The 16,766-nt window shown below is 43.3% G+C and overlaps 1 protein-coding gene across 8 annotated transcripts in view; it reads left to right on the forward strand.

Annotated features, from left to right (window-relative positions):
• The window catches only part of depdc5 (DEP domain containing 5, GATOR1 subcomplex subunit), a 234,001-nt gene that overhangs the window by 26,117 nt on the left and 191,118 nt on the right, over nt 1–16,766 (forward strand). For all 8 annotated transcript variants that reach the window (XM_072243711.1, XM_072243716.1, XM_072243712.1 and 5 more), the window contains exons 6-10: nt 2,096–2,145; nt 4,335–4,404; nt 9,748–9,826; nt 10,616–10,677; nt 16,074–16,143. In XM_072243711.1, the coding sequence (XP_072099812.1) occupies nt 2,096–2,145; nt 4,335–4,404; nt 9,748–9,826; nt 10,616–10,677; nt 16,074–16,143 (331 nt within the window). The remainder of the gene's footprint in view (nt 1–2,095; nt 2,146–4,334; nt 4,405–9,747; nt 9,827–10,615; nt 10,678–16,073; nt 16,144–16,766) is intronic.

The following is a 16,766-nucleotide window of genomic DNA, read 5'->3' on the forward strand; positions in this document are numbered from 1 at the left end:
ACAACAGTGAGAGACATTCAGCTGGGATTGTAAATTAGATTCAAGATCAAGGTTCGTTTATTTCTCACGTGTACATTAAAACACCCAGTGAAATCTGTTGTTTGCGTTAACAGCTAACACACCTGAGGGTGTGCTGGGGGCAGTCCGCAAGTGTCGCCAAACATTATGGCGCCAACATAGCATACCCATGATGCTCAGTAGGACAACACAGAACATGAAGCGAGAAAAGAATAATAGTACTCATTGCTCCCTCCCACCCATACATATACATTCCTCTAAATCCAAAATGGCCAAAATGATGTTCCTTGAGTGAATTCATGGGGCTCTGGGTGTTGGGGCCAATACCACAATGTGTTTAGTGTTGAGGTTTGGTTGTTTGTACTTAACAACACAGCACTGCGCAAATACAGTGTGGCCACTTAATTAGCTGCCTCCTGTACGTAATAAAGTGGCCACTGAGTGTGCTTCTGTTACTGCAGCCTACCCACTTCAAGGTTTGACATCTGTGCGTTCAGGAATGCTCTTCTGCACACCACTGTCATAACGCGTGTTATTTGAATTACTGTCGCCTTCCTGAAGGCTTGATCCAGTCTCGCCATTCTCCTCTGACCTCTCTCATTAACAAGGCATTTTTGTTTTTTGTTTCTCACACCATTCTCCATAAGCTCTAAACAGTGTGGCACCATGGTAACATAGTACAATGCTATTACAGCTTGGGGTCTCAGAGTTTGGAGTTCAATCCCGGCATCCTCTAAAGAGTCTTTACATCCTCCCCATGGAATGCATGGGTTTTCCTCAGCGCTGCAGTTTCCACCCACAGTCCAAAAACATGCCAGTCAGTAGATTAATTGGTCATTGTACATTATGTAATTAGGATAGGGTTAAATCTGGGTTTGTGGGGATTTCCTGAGTGGCCTGGTTTGAAGAATCTATTCCATGCTATATCTCAAAATAGATAAAAATAAAATCCCAGTAGATCAGCGGTTTCTGAGATGCTCAAATTACCCAGATTGGCACCAATGATCATTCCACGGTCAGAGTTACCTGGATCACATTTCTGCCCATTCTGATGTTTGGTAACCTCTTGCAATACATACAAAATGTTGAAGGGAATTCAGTAAGCTAGGCAGCATCTATGGAAAAGAATAAACAGTTGATGTTTGGGGCCAAGACTCTGCCTCAGAACTGGAAAAAATAATGAGAAGTCAGAGTAAGACGGTTGGGAGAGGCGAGGAAGAAATACAAGGTAGTAGGTGATAGGTCTAATTGGAGCAGGTAGAAAGCCATGGAAGAAAGGGAAGCGGGAGGAACACTAGAGGGAGATGATGGGCAGATAAGGTGAGAGAGGGAAATGGGAATGGTTAAAAAGAGTGGGTGGGCATTACCAGAAGTTTGAGAAATCGATTTTCATGCCTTCATCGATTTCTTGAACTTCTGGTAATGAGCTGCCCCCGCACCATTCCTTTTTCCTTCTCACTTTATTTCCTTACCTGCCGATCACCTCCCTCTGGTGCTCCTCCCCCTTCCCTTTCTTCCATGACCTTGTGTCCTCTCCAATTAGATTGTCCCTTCTCCAGCCCTTTATCTCTTTCACCAATCAACTCCCCAGCTCTTCACTTCACCCCTCCCCCTCTCCCAGTTTCACCTATCACCTACTACCTTGCATTTCTTCCTCCTCTTCCACCACCTTCTTACTCTGATTTCTCATCTTTTTTTCTCCAGTTATGATGAAGGGTCTCAGCCTGAAATGTCAACTGTTTACACTTTTCCATAGATGATGCCTGGCCTGCTGAGTTCCTCCAGCATTTTTTTTGTGTGTATTGCTTGGATTTTCCAACATCTACAGATTTTTCTCTTGTTTTTAACTGAACCTCTTGACCATGTCTCTATGCTTTTCTGCATTAAGTTACTGCCACATGATTAACTGATTAGATATTAGCATTAACGAGCAGGTGTACCTAATAAAGTGGCCACTGAGTGAACTGGAAGCAGGTGAATGCCTAGATATTTGCGATACATTTAAGTGCATGAGGTAATTATTTATGAAGTGGAACAATTGTGACTGCTCATTGAAAACCCTGTACATTTCTTCTAGGTTAATACCTGTGCTTACATTACACAGAAAGTGGAATTTGCTGGAGTAAGGTCAGATTTGAAGCTTTATTTACATCAGCTCTCCTATATACACCCATGATTATTTGGCTTCAAGTTTTTCTGTATTATGTTTTAAATTGTCTGTTATTTTGTCCAATAAGTTTATCTCTCCTTTTCTGAACATCTTACCCATGGCAAAAAAAGAACAATATTTCGAATGTCTGGTGTGTCTTTGAGCAATGAGGGTAGGTGGTCTTGGTGCTCACTAGTCCTGGTGCATCTCCTCCCTGCCAACTCATAGTGACATCGTTCAAGGAAAAGGGACGTGAAGCTTCAGTCCTTGGTCTTTGTGCAGGGTGCAGTTCCTCTTACATACACCTCATACCCCTGGGTACTCTACTTGTTTCCCTTCATCTACCTACTCCATCTGCCTATCACTGATGCCCTCCTCCCACTGGGTCCCCTCCCCCTACTGTTCCCATCTGCCACCCCACCTCCATGTCCAACCCTCCTCTTATTACATTCCATTAGCCTCTTGAACAAAGCAGAATATCTACACTCATCTATTGATTCCCACAACCAATGATCTCACTTTAAGGGACTTTTTGTCTTGTTATTTATTGCTGTTTATATATATATATATTTGCATTTGCAGTTTGTTGTCTTCAATGGTTTTGCTCTTTCACTTTTTACAGTTCTATAGATTTACTGAGTATATCTCCAGGAAAAATAATGTCAGGAATGTCATGTGGTGACATGTATATACTCTGATACTTTGAACTGTCATCTGCAGTTCTTTGTTGCCTCCACCTGTCACCTCCCAGCCTCTGTCACTATATCTTCCGTTCCTCCATCTGCCATCACCTCTCCTCACCTGGATCCACCCATCACCTGCCAGTTTTTGCTCCACCTCTACACTGTCCATCTGATCTTTCAGTCCAGGTGAAGGGTCTTGACCCAGAACATCGATTGTCTGTTTCCCTCTGCGGATGCTGGCTGAGCTGCTGAGTGTCTTCCACAGTTAGTCTGTGGCTGCAGTTCTGATTTCCTTAACTGAGGGCAAGAATGAAGGCCTTCAGTTCATGCTGAAGCTGAGCTTGCTCTGATGGAAGAGCAGCTTATGGAGAGATTGAAAATTATGAAGGCTTTTCTTAACGTAAATAAAACAAAGCCAGATTAGTTGTTACGTAATTGGTTCAAATTTCAGAATCAGGTTTATTGTCATTGACATGTCATGAAATTTGTTTTGTGTCAGCAGTATGGTGTCATAAAATATCCTGCGCTAATAAGAAACATACAAAAAATTAAACAAGCAGGGCCAGAAGATAGCAAACACAGTAAGGTAGTGCATATGGGTTCACTGACCATTTGGAAGTCTGATGGAGGAGGGGAAGAAGCTGTTCCTAAGGCGTTACATGTGTGTCTTTAGTCTCCGAATAGCAGTAATGAGAAGAGGGTATGTCCTGGGTGGTGGCAGTGCTTGATAATGGATGTCGCCTTGAGGCATCACTGTTTTGAAGATGTCCTTAGTGGTGGAGAGGCTAGTGTCCATGATGGAGCTGGATTTGTAGAGGAACTGGAAGATTGGAAGGGTTTTATTTATGTACCGAATGGTTGACCTTGAGTTTCACCAAGCATCTGGCTGCCTGCACTTGCTGATCAGGTGCCCAACGAACAACTGCTCCCTTGAACTATCCCCAGACGTGAGCTTCATTTGGAAGCTAACAGTGATGCTCAGATGGCCTTGCCATCGTATGAAAAAGCCCCACCCAAAGAACATAATTGGCAGCTGGGTCACCCCCCCTCCCCCGGCTGAGGCAGTTCTCAATCTTGTGATTGAAAAATGACTCAATTGACAAATACTCAATATATATTAAATTAAATATATGATTACATGTTTCAGATTTTTAAGCAAACAAAAATGTAAAATGAATACAAGGAATATTTAAACTAAATTGGGGAAAATAGTCTTTGATACTGAACTTTCTCCCTTGCTGATATTCTGCTCCATTTCACTGAATGGGCTTGCTGTTTGAGTGTAAGGTGTAACTGGGCAGAGGTGCTGAGAAACTCTGGATGCCTGTAGAATGATTGTGTCTGAGAAAGTTCAGTACCCTGTGAACCCTTATCTGGATCCTGGCAGAGGACACACATTGTTTCTTTTGTACTTGTTGAGAATTCTTCAGTGATTACTATGATACTAATATTCCTAGCTAATCCCGGTTATTTTGCTCCTCTAGGGCACAAGCAAGTGAACTTTGGGTTAAGGGTGAAAAAGTCACGTGTGGATACATTGGTGAAGATACAAGGGTAAGCATTGATCTGTGACCCTGGTGCATGATCTTTCCAGTGAGCTGAAATTCAGTTGCGGCAGTTCCTGCCACCGTGTTCATCATTACTGGGATCAGGCCATGGAAACTTTTATCCACCCCTAATTAGTCTGATGTGGGACTGCTGCCTTGTATTGTTGTGAGATGCTTGGTACCAGTGACTGGCTTGCTGGCCTGTGTGACTCAAGAGGCAGTTAAGAGTGAAGATATAGAGATTCATTTTATTTGTCTTAAATACTTTGAAACATACTGTAAAATGTGTCGTTTGCGTCAAATCAAATCAGCAAGTACTTTGCTGGGCAACCCGCAGGTGTCACCACATTTTTGGTGCCAATATAACATGCCCACGACTCACTAACCCTAACCTGTATATCTTTAGGATGTTAGAGGAAATCTGAGTGGTCACGGGGGTAATGTACAAACTCCTTGTACTGTAATTTTTTTACAGTTCAGGAATTAAACCCTGATCATACAGCTAGCTGCAGTACAGCATAGAGCTAACTGATGTATGACCGCGCCACCCAGATCAACCATATTGCTCTGGGATTGGAATTAACTGCAAGGTTGAGCAAATAAGGGCATTGGGTCTCTTGCCTTAAAGACTGTTGAGGAACTTATAGCAGGTCAGCTGATTTAAACCTGGAAGCAATTGATCTGTGTAAGAACTGTATTGTGTGCGGTGCCTTCAGCTGCTGACCAAAGAAAGTGATTTAAAAAAAAATGATTCTTTTTTATAAAAGTCTTGTTATTTTTTTTAAAGATGACATACCTTTAATGGGAGGAAGGCAGCAGGAGATATCATAGAGATGCACTTGAAGTGTGCTTGGCCTCCCCAAGTCATCCACGTTTGGTTTGGTGTGCAAGGTGTAACCTGGTTCTGTTGCAATGGCGTCTGAAATAGCCTGAGGGTGTTGACATTTAGGAGGAGTGGTCCATAGGATGGAAGCTTCCAATAAGACCAAAGGGAGATATTTAGTAGAACATTTGAGAAGAATCGGAGATTATGCTAAATTTTAGAAGATGTAGAAATGAGAGAGCCATGTCAATGTCTGAGAAACATAAATGGGATGAATGAGCGTTTTTGTTGGCTTTTGAAACAAATGGATTTCGCTTGCATGATTCGGTCAATGAGAGCTTTCTGGAAACTGCTGGGAGAAATCCTTCGGGGTGAGCTCTGCACAATGACTGTGTCTTCTATATCATTGGTTAAGCCTTGGACATAGAAACCATAGAAAACTACAGCACAGAAACAGGCCTTTTGGCCCTTCTTGGCTGTGCCGAACCATTTTCTGCCTAGTCCCACTGACCTGCACACGGACCATATCCCTACATATACCTCCCATCCATGTATCTGTCCAATTTATTCTTAAATGTTAAAAAAGAACCCACATTTACCACCTCATCTGGCAACTCATTCCATATTCCCACCACTCTCTGTGTGAAGAAGCCCCCCCGAATGTTCCCTTTAAACTTCCCCCCCCCTCACCCTTAACCCATGTCCTCTGGTTTCTTTCTCCCCTTGCCTCAGTGGAAAAAGCCTGCTTGCATTCACTCTATCTATACCCATCATAATTTTATATACCTCTATCAAATCTCCCCTCATTCTTCTACGCTCCAGGGAATAAAGTCCTAACCTATTCAACCTTTCTCTGTAACTGAGTTTCTCAAGTCCTGGCAACATCCTTGTAAACCTTCTCTGCACTCTTTCAACCTTATTTATATCCTTCCTGTAATTTGGTGACCAAAACTGAACACAATACTCCAGATTCGGCCTCACCAATGCCTTATACAACCTCATCATAACATTCCAGCTCTTCTACTCAATACTTTGATTAATAAAGGCCAATGTACCAAAAGCTCTCTTTACGACTCTATCTACCTGTGACGCCACTTTTAGGGAATTTTGTATCTGTATTCCCAGATCCCTCTGATCTACTCCACTCCTCAGTGCCTTACCATTAACCCTATATGTTCTACCTTGGTTTGTCCTTCCAACATGCAATACCTCACACTTGTCTGTATTAAAGTCCATCTGCCATTTTTCAACCCATTTTTCCAGCTGGTCCAAGTCCCTCTGCAGGCTCTGAAAACCTTCCTCACTGTCTACTACACCTCCAATCTTTGTATCATCAGTAAATTTGCTGATCCAATTTACCACATTATCATCCAGATCATTGATATAGATGACAAATAACAATGGACCCAGCACTCTTCCCTGTGGCACACCACTAGTCACAGGCCTCCGCTTGGAGAAGCAATTCTCTACTACCACTCTTTGGCTTCTTCCATTGAGCCAATGTCTAATCCAATTTACCACCTCTCCATGTATACCTAGCGACTGAATTTTCCTAACTAACCTCCCGTGCGGGACCTTGTCAAAGACCTTACTGAAGTCCATGCAGACAATATCCGCTGCCTTCCCTTCATCCACTTTCCTGGTAACCTCCTCGAAAAACTCCAATAGATTTGTCAAACATGACCTACCACGCACAAAGCCATGTTGACTCTCCCTAATAAGTCCCTGTCTATCCAAATGCTTGTAGATTCTGTCTCTTAGTACTCCCTCCAATAACTTACCTACTACCGACATTAAACTTACTGGTCTATAATTTCCCGGATTACTTTTCGATCCTTTTTTAAACAACGGAACAACATGAGTCACTCTCCAGTCCTCCGGCACCTCACCTGTAGACAGCAACATTTTAAATATTTCTGCCAGGGCCCCCGCAATTTCAACACTAGTCTCCTTCAAGGTCCGAAGGAACACCCTATCAGGTCCCGGGGATTTATCCACTTTAATTTTCCTCAAGACAGCAAGCACCTCCTCCCTTTCAATCTGTAGTTTCCATGATCTCACTACTTTATTCCCTTAATTCCATAGACTTTATGCCAGTTTCCTTAGTAAATACAGACGCAAAAAACCTATTTAAGATCTCCCCCATTTCCTTTGGTTCCGCACATAGCCGACCACTCTGATCTTCAAGAGGACCAATTTTATCCCTTACAATCCTTTTGCTCTTAATATACCTGTAAAAATTCTTTGGATTATCCTTCACTTTGACTGCCAAGGCAACCTCATGTCTTCTTTTAGCCCTCCTGATTACTTTCTTAAGTATTTTCTTGCACTTCTTGTACTCCTCAAGCACCTGATTTACTCTCTATTTCCTATACATTTCATACAACTCCCTCTTCTTCTTATTTATCAGAGTTGCAATATCCCTGGAGAACCAAGGTTCCTTATTCCTATTCACTTTGCCTTTAATTCTGACAGGAACATACAGACTCTGCACTCTCAAAATTTCTCCTTTGAAGGCTTCCGACCTACCGATCACATCTTTGCCAGAGAACAACCTGTCCCAATCCACGCTTTTTAGATCCTTTCTCATTTCTTCAAATTTGGCCTTCTTCCAGTTCAGAACTTCAACCCTAGGACCAGATCTATCCTTGTCCATGATCAAATTGAAACTAATGGTGCTATGATCACTGGAACCAAAGTGGTCCCCTACACAGACTTCCATCACTTGTCCTAACTCGTTTCCTGACAGGAGATCCAATATTGCATCCCCTCTAGTTGGTCCCTCTATATATTGATTTAGAAAACTTTCCTGAACACACTTTACAAACTCTAAACTATCTAGACCCCTAACAGTATGGGAGTCCCAATCAATATATGGAAAATTAAAATCCCCTACCACCACAACTTTATGTTTCCTGCAGTTGCCTGCTATCTCTCTGCAGATTTGCTCTTCCAATTCTCGTTGACTATTGGGTAGTCTGTAATACAATCCCACTGATGTGGCCATACCTTTCCTGTTTCTCAGCTCCACCCATAAGGACTCAGTAGACAAGCCCTCTAATCTGTCCTGTCTGAGCACTGCTGTAATATTTTCCCTAACAAGCAATGCTACTCCCCCACCTTTCATTCCTCTGCCTCGATCACATCTGAAACATCGGAACCCTGGAATATTAAGCTGCCAGTCCTGCCCCTCCTGTAACCAAGTTCCACTAATTGCTATAACGTCATAATTCCACGTGTCAATCCACGCCCTGAACTCATCCGCCTTCCCCGCAATACTCCTAGCATTGAAATATATACACCTCAGAAGATTTTTACCACCACTCACAACCTTTCTATTAGCGGATTTGCTTGAACTTTTAACATCATTTATTTTCACCCCAGCCACACTGTCAGCTCTGGCACTCTGGTCCGATCCCCCTGCAAATCTAGTTTAAAGCCTCCCCAACAGCACTAAGAAACCTCCCTGAAAGGATATTGGTCCCCCTGTAGTTCAAGTGTAACCTGTCTCTCTTGTACAGGTCCCACCTGCCCCAGAAGAGGTCCCAATGAACCTGAAATTTGAAACCCTGCCCCCTACACCAGTTCCTCAGCCACTTGTTCATCCTCCAGAGCATCCTATTCTTACCCTCACTGGCACGTAGCACAGGTAGCAATCCTGAGATTACCACCCTCGAGGTCCTGCTTTTCAACTTCCTACCAAGCTCTCTATACTCACTCTCCAGGACCTCCTCACTCGTCCTTGCTATGTCATTGGTACCGATGTGCACCACGACATCTGGCTGATCACCCTCCCACTTCAGAATGTCATGCAAGCGATCAGAGACATCCTTGACCCTGGCACCCGGGAGGCAACAAACCATCCTGGATTCTCTGTCACGACCACAGAACCTCCTATCTGTACCTCTAACTATCGAGTCCCCTATCACTACTCCTCTCCTCTTTTTCCACCCTCCCTCTGCACTGCAGAACCAGACTGTGCCAGAGATCTAGCTGCTGCAGCTTGTCCCAGGTAAGTCATCCCCCCGAACAGTATCCAATGTGGTATACTTGTTGTTGACAGGAATGGCCACAGGGGAACCCTGCTCTGCTTGTCCTTTCCTCTTCCCTCACCTGACAGTGACCCAATTTCCTGTGCTCTGCTCCTTTGGCGTAACTACCTCCCTGTAGCTACTATCTATACTCTCCTCATTCTCCCGAATGATCTGGAGGTCATCCAGCTCCTGCTTCAGTTCCCTAACGCGGTTTGTTAGGAGCTGCAGCTGGATGCACTTCTTGCAAGTGTCGTTGTCAGTAAATGCAGTAAATCAATAAAAGCCATAGCCTGCTAGGTCACACCCTCATACTTGGTCAGTGACAAAGATACTGCTGCTTGTGCAGGTAATGTCAGCACATTCTGGCAGTAACACCAATATTTCCCTGCAAAGTTCTTGTGTTTGATTGGGGAAAGGAATATTCTGACAAAATTCTGTTCATGGGGAAAATGTTTAAATTATAATTGTAACATTATTGGTGTCCATTTCAAAGGTGGTGTTTCGATCTACTTCTGCCATGGTCTACATTTTCATCCAAATGAGTTGTGAGATGTGGGACTTCGACATCTACGGTGAGGAAAACGTACACTGTGGTGGGAAAGAAAAGCCTGGCAGCATCTGTACAGAAGCTAGGATCTTTGTTTAATTATTTGTACATCTGTACAGAAGCTAGGATCTTTGTTTAATTATTTGTACATCTATACAGAAGCTAGGATCTTCTAGCTTCTACAATAATAATTGTTCAGTGCAGGTTGGAATCACTCTTATTCTCTGACCACACCGGCAGTGTGGGGACTCTTGCTTCAAAATAATGAGTAGGCCAAGAGTTGGGAAGTAAGGCTTCAACCATTCAGATGGAAAATTTCTTCATCCTGTGGCTGGCTAGTGAATCTTTGGAATTCTCCACCCAGGAGAACAAGAGGTTCACTTGCTGAGAATGTTTAAGAGGGAGATCATAGAAACAGAATATAAAACATTACACTACAGTACAACCCCTTTGGCCCGTAATGTTGTACTGGCCTTTTAAAATACTCCTCTAATGTGTCTTCTATCACCACCCTTGGCAGGATGTTCCATGCATTCATCACTCTACATAAGAAAAAAGAGAAAAGCTTACCTATGACCTTCCCCTGTGCTTTCCTCCCCTCACCTCTGTATTGAAATGTTCTTCTAATCAGTGAATAAAAATGGGCCAAGAGTTGGATGGCTGTCTCAGCAGCATTGCTGTTGGACCATTGACCTTGATTTGGCAAACTTTTCACTTCTCATTTCTGACTGGAGAAACACTTTGAGTAAGTTGCAGATGTTTGCACTAACATTTTGCTTTCTTAACCATTCTGTCATATTTTTCCCTCATTTAGGTGACTTGTACTTTGAGAAGGCTGTAAATGGTTTCCTTGCTGACTTCTTTGCCAAATGGAAGGTAAATAAAATAAGAAAATGACTGGCAACTGATTGTGGAAGGTTTTGTTAAGTTTGGAATGCAGTATGCTGAATTCAATGCAGTACTGGATGGCTGCTGACAATATGGCACTTATGAGTTATTTAATTCCTACCATAGTCTTCCCACACAGGGACAAAACACTGAAAAAGAAAAGGTAGAGAATATTCTTTGGGTGTGGACTTCAAGAGAGAGTTGTACAAGTGCAGAAGGACATGCTGCCATACTGTGTCTGGGGTAGGCAGTGGGCAAACCAACACAGGGTTACCTGACCTCGGGTTCACCAACCTATCTGTTGCAGATGCACCTGTCCAATGATTATTCATGGTGGCCACCGTATTTGTGGAGATAAAGACCTGTTTTCACACTGAGGACACTTTCTGTCGTGTTGGACTACAAGCAGGCTAAATGGAATAAACTCAGAGCAGATCTGGCAGCTCAAAAACTGGGCACCCATGAGGCACTATGGACCATCAGCAACACTACTAGTATGCACCACCAGCATCTGTGACCTTGTGATACAGTATAATGTTTGGTATTCTCTTGCTGTGCCATTGCTAACAAGCCAGGGGTCAGCAGTAGATAGAGTTAAAAATGAGATTCAAACCCAGTGAAGTTACAAAGCAGGACCTAGTGTTCAACAACAAATACAGATTGAGCTGAGCACTCTTGCCATCATATCAGGTCAAAGCTCTGCAGTCCTGCACTATCGTTCTAAAAGGTCCCAGGAACTTAAATTGCAAGGTTCCTGGAAAGGTGGGACACAGGATGCAGGTGCTGAAGACAAGGTTAGGGTATTTGCAGTGCTGTTGGACCCAGTGATGCTCCACTGTGGTTTCTTTTTGAGATTCAAACCATCAAATAAACCATTCTACGGCCTATTTGACTCAGTCCATGTAATGTCAAGAAATGGCCGTGAGCACCGAACATGGTATAAACTTGGGACAGAGAACATCCCAGTTCTACTCCAGAACTAGCTGGTCCAAAACAGTTCCAACATGGGCATGCACCCAACAATGGGGACAGTTCCAGGCTCATCTTATTGTGGAAATGCAAGTGGACCAACTGCAAACTCAGGTCAGGTTGACAAATCTGTTGCAAAGATCTTATCTCCTGACATCCCATCACCTTTCTACTGTTGACATGTCACATTTCTTTCCACTGCAATGTGTTGCTTCAATGACACTTACAAAGCTTCAGTAAGCATTCAGTCCTCTGCTACCAATACACAGTATGTATCATCTTTAAAATACACTAAAGTTGCTTGGTCAGTTTATTCTCTAAGTTCTTCTCCAAATTCAAAGTAAGTTTATTGTTGAAGTATGTGTACATCATCAATGACTACCCTGAGATTCATTTTCTCTCAGGCATTCACAAGGAAATAAAGAAATGCAATAGAATTTGTGAAAATACTAAGCAAAGACTGACAAACAGCTAATGTGCAAAATAAGACAAATTGTGCAAGTAAATAAAGGAATGAATACCGTGATACTGAGAATATGACTTGTAGAGTCCTTGAAAGTGAGTGAAGTTGTCCACGCTGGTTCAGGAGCCCGATGGTTAGAAACACAGAAAACCTACAGCATGATATAGGCCCACAAAACTGTGCCGAACATGGCCTTACCTTAGAAATTACCCAGCGTTACCCATAGCCCTCTATTTTTCGAAGCTCCATGTATCTATCCAGGAGTCTCTTAAAAGACCCTATCGTATCTGCCGGCTCCACCGTCGCCGGCAGCCCATTCCACACACTCACCACTCTCTGCGTTAAAATAAAAAAAAAAAAAAAAAACTTAACCCTGACATCTCCTCTGTACCTACTTCCAAGCTCCTTAAAACTGTGCCCTCTTGTGTTAGCCATCTCAGCCCTGGGAAAAAGCCTCTAACTATCCACATGATCAATGCCTCTCATCATCTTATACACCTCTGTCAGGTCACCTCTCATCCACTGTTGCTCCAAGGAGAAAAGGTTGAGTTCACTCAACCTATTCTCATAAGGCATGCTCCCCCAATCCAGGCAACATCCTTGCAAATCTTCTCTGCACCTTTTCTATGATTTTCACATCCTTCCTGTAATGAGGTGATCAGGGTTCTATATAGCTGCAACATTACCTCTTGGCTCCTAAACTTAATCCCATGATTGATGAAGGCCAGTGCACCGTATGCTTTCTTAACCACGGAGTCAACCTGCGCAGCAGCTTTGAGTGTCCTATGGACTCGGACCCCAAGATCCCCCTGATCCTCCACACTGTAAAGAGTCTTACCATTAATACTATATTCTGCCTTCTTATTTGACTTACCAAAATAAACCACCTCACACTTATCTGGGTTGAACTCCATCTGCCACTTCTCAGCCCAGTTTTGCATCCTATCAATGTCCCACTGAAACTTCTGACAGCCCTCCAAACTATCCACAGCACCCCCAATCGTTGTGTCATCAGCAGATTTACTAACCCATCCCTCCACTTCCTCATCCAGGTCATGAAGAGTAGGAGTCTCAGAACAGATCCCTGAGGCACACCACTGGTCACCAACCTCAATGCAGAATATGATCTGTCTTTAACCACTCTTTGCCTTCTGTGGGCAAGCCAGTTCTGAATCCACAAAGCAATGTCACCTTGGATCCCATGCCTCCTTACTTTCTCAATAAGCCTTGCATGGGGTACCTTGTCAAATGCCCTGCTGAAATCTATATACAATACGCCTATGGCTGTACCTTCATCAATGTGTTCAGTCGCATCCTCAAAAAATTCAATCCTGCTAATAAGGCATGACCTGCCTTTGACAAATCCATGCTGACAATTCCTAATCATATTATGCCTCTCCAAGTGTTCATAAATCCTGCCTCTCAGCATCTTCTCCATTAATTTACTAACCACCTGAAGTAAGACTCACTGGTCTATAATTTCCTGGGCTATAATCTCTACTCCCTTTCTTGAATAAGGGAATAACACCCGCAACCCTCCAATTCTCCAGAGCCTCTCCCGTCCCCATTGATGATGCAAAGATCATTGCCAGAGACGCAGCAATCTCCTCCCTCACCTGCCACAGTAGCCTGGGGTACATCTCATCCAGTTCCGGTGACTTATCCAACTTGATGCTTTCCAAAAGCTTCAGCACATCCTCTTTCTTAATATTTACGTGCTCAAGCTTTTCAGTCCACTGTAAGTCATCCCTACAATCACCAAGATCCTTTTCCGTAATGAATATTGAGCAAAGTATTCACTAAGTACCTCTGCTATCTTCTCTGGTTCCATACACACTTTTCCACTGTCACACGTGATTGGTCCTATTCTCTCATGTCTTATCCTCTTGGACTTGACATACTTGTAGAATGCGTTGCAGTTTTTCCTTAATCCTGTCCGCCAAGGCCTTCTCACGGCCCCTTCTGGTTCTCCTAATTTCATTCTTAAGCTCCATCCTGCTAGCCTTATAATTTTCTAAATCTCTATTATTACCTAGTTTTTTGAACCTTTCGTAAGCTCTTCTATTCTTCTTGACTAGATTTACAACAGCCTTTCTATACGACAGTTCCTGTACCCTACCATCCTTTCCCTGTCTCATTGGAGTTCTGTCTCTATGCAGAACTCCACACAAATATCCCCTGAACGTTTGCCACATTTCTCCCATACATTTCTCTGAGAAACTGTTCCCAATTTATGCTTCCAAGTTCCTGCCTGATAGTCTCATATTTCCCCTTACTCCAATTAAACACTTTCCTAACTTGTCTGTTCCTATCCCTCTGCAATGCTATGGTAAAGGAGATAGAATTGTGATCACTATCTCCAAAATGCTCTTCCACTGAGAGATTTGACATCTGACAAGGTTCATTTCCCAATACCAGATCAAGTACAGCCTCTCCTTTTGTAGGCTTATCTACATATTGTGTCAAGGAACCTTCCTGAACACACCTAACAAACACCACCCCATCTAAACCCCTCGCCCAAGGGAGATTCAATCAATATTTGGGAAATTAAAATCTCCCATCACGACAACCCTGTTATGATTACACTTTTCCAGAATCTGTCTCCCTATCTGCACCTTGATGTCCCTGTTACTTTTGGGTGGTATATATAAAAAAAAACACCCAGTGGAGTTATTGACCCCTCCCAGTTCCCAACTTCCACCCACAGACGGCAGCCGTGACACTATCTCTGATCAACAGTGCCACCTCCCCCCCATTTTGCCTCCTTCCCTGTCCTTTGTGAAACATAAAGCCTGGCATTCTAAGTAATCATTCCTGCCCTTCAGCCATCCAAGTCACTGTAATGGCCACAACATCATAGCTTCAAGAACTGATCCGTGCTCTAAGCTCATCTGCTTTGTTCATGATACTCCTTGCATTAAAATAGACACATCTAAAACCATCGGTCTGAGCGTGTCCCTTCTTTATCACCTGCCTATTCTCCCTCTTGCACTGTCTCCAAGCTTTCTCCATTTGTGAACCAATTGCCTCTTCCTCTGTCTCTTCAGTTCAGTTCCCACCCCCCAGCAATTTTATTTAAACTCTCCCCAGTAGCCTTCGCAAACCTTCCCACCAGGATATTGGTGCCACTGGGATTCAAGTGCAAACCCATCCTTTTTGTACAGGTGACACCTGCCCCATAAGAGTTCCCAATGATCCAGAAATCTGAATTCCTGCCCCCTGCTCCAATCCCTCAGCCACACATTTATCCTCCACCTTACTCTATACACTTGTCACATGACACAGGCAGTAATCCCGAGGTTACTACCTTTCTGGTCCTGCTTCTCACCTTTCTTCCTGACTCCCTGTAGTTTGTTTTTAGGACCTCCTCCCTTTACCTACCTATGTCATTGGTACCAATATGCATCACGACCTCTGGCTGTAGGATAATAACTATTCCTGAACCTGGTGGTGTGGGACCTGAGGCTTCTGTATCTTCTGCCTGATAGTAGTAATGAGAAGAGAGCATGGCCTGGGTGGTGGGGACCCTTGATAATGGGTGCTCGTTGTAAATGTGCTCGATGATGTGAGGGCTTTGCCTGTGTTGGACTGGGCTGAATCCACCACTCCATCCAGTGGATATCATTGATTACTCTCAATTGCACAACTCCCTTTCCAACAGCACTGAGGGAATACCTTCAGCAGAGGGACAACATTTCAAGAAACCAGTTCACCACTATCTCAGGGGTAATTGGGTCATCACTGATGCTTAGATCTCAAAAACTGAATAAATATAACAAATTTTCATTATATTTCTTCTCTCCTTTAGCAAGAAAAACACTTTCTTTTGATCTCATAATCTGATACTAAGAGGAGAAAATAAATATATTGCAATATAAATTTATGCCACAATTAGAGTCTTATCAAAGGAGATATTATAATTTAATTTTTTTCCACTGTCCTTTAATTTTAGGAGAAGAATTGCAGCCATGAAGTGACGGTTGTTCTGTTTTCTAGAACTTTCTATGATACCAAGTCCGCAGGTAAGTTTGTCTTTTAAGCTGGGACTTTGTCCAGAAGGGACTTGTGATCACCTCAGTTGGAGTGGTTGAAAATGAAAATGGAGGCTGTTCAGCCTGTTGTGTCTGAAGTTGGAGAAGAGCCTCCAGCACTTAAATTACACAAATGCGGAGGAGCTCAGCGGGTCTGCTGAAGGGCCTCCGCCCTAAACGTCAACTGTACTCTTTTCCATAAATGCTGTCTGGCCTGCTGAATTCTTCCAGCATCTTAAGTGTGTTGTTGGGATTTCCAGCATCTGCAGAGTTTGTTGTATTTGTGTTCCGCGGTAAATCCCACCTTCCAAGGGAAGGTCTGTAGCCCAGCAGGTTACTGCATTTCAAGTAGTTATCCATGTTTCTGTCAGTTCCTGTCCCTGTCTCTGTCTTGGTCTCTGTCCCAGGGTGTTCAAGACTACCAACCATATTGTGGGAGAAAACATTTTCCTCTTGTCCCCTCTAATTCTTGTTTCTTTTTTAATCACTCAGCTGAAGGAAATGTGTTGTTCCATTGGGCATGTATCAGCAGGCACAAGGACAGCTTTTGACTTACTATTATAGCACTGTTGAATGGTCCTTCGTACGATAACATTTCGTTCTGCTTTCTGTTA

Source organism: Mobula birostris, chromosome 25, assembly GCF_030028105.1.
Source record: "Mobula birostris isolate sMobBir1 chromosome 25, sMobBir1.hap1, whole genome shotgun sequence".
Classification (NCBI taxonomy): Eukaryota; Metazoa; Chordata; class Chondrichthyes; order Myliobatiformes; family Myliobatidae; genus Mobula; species Mobula birostris.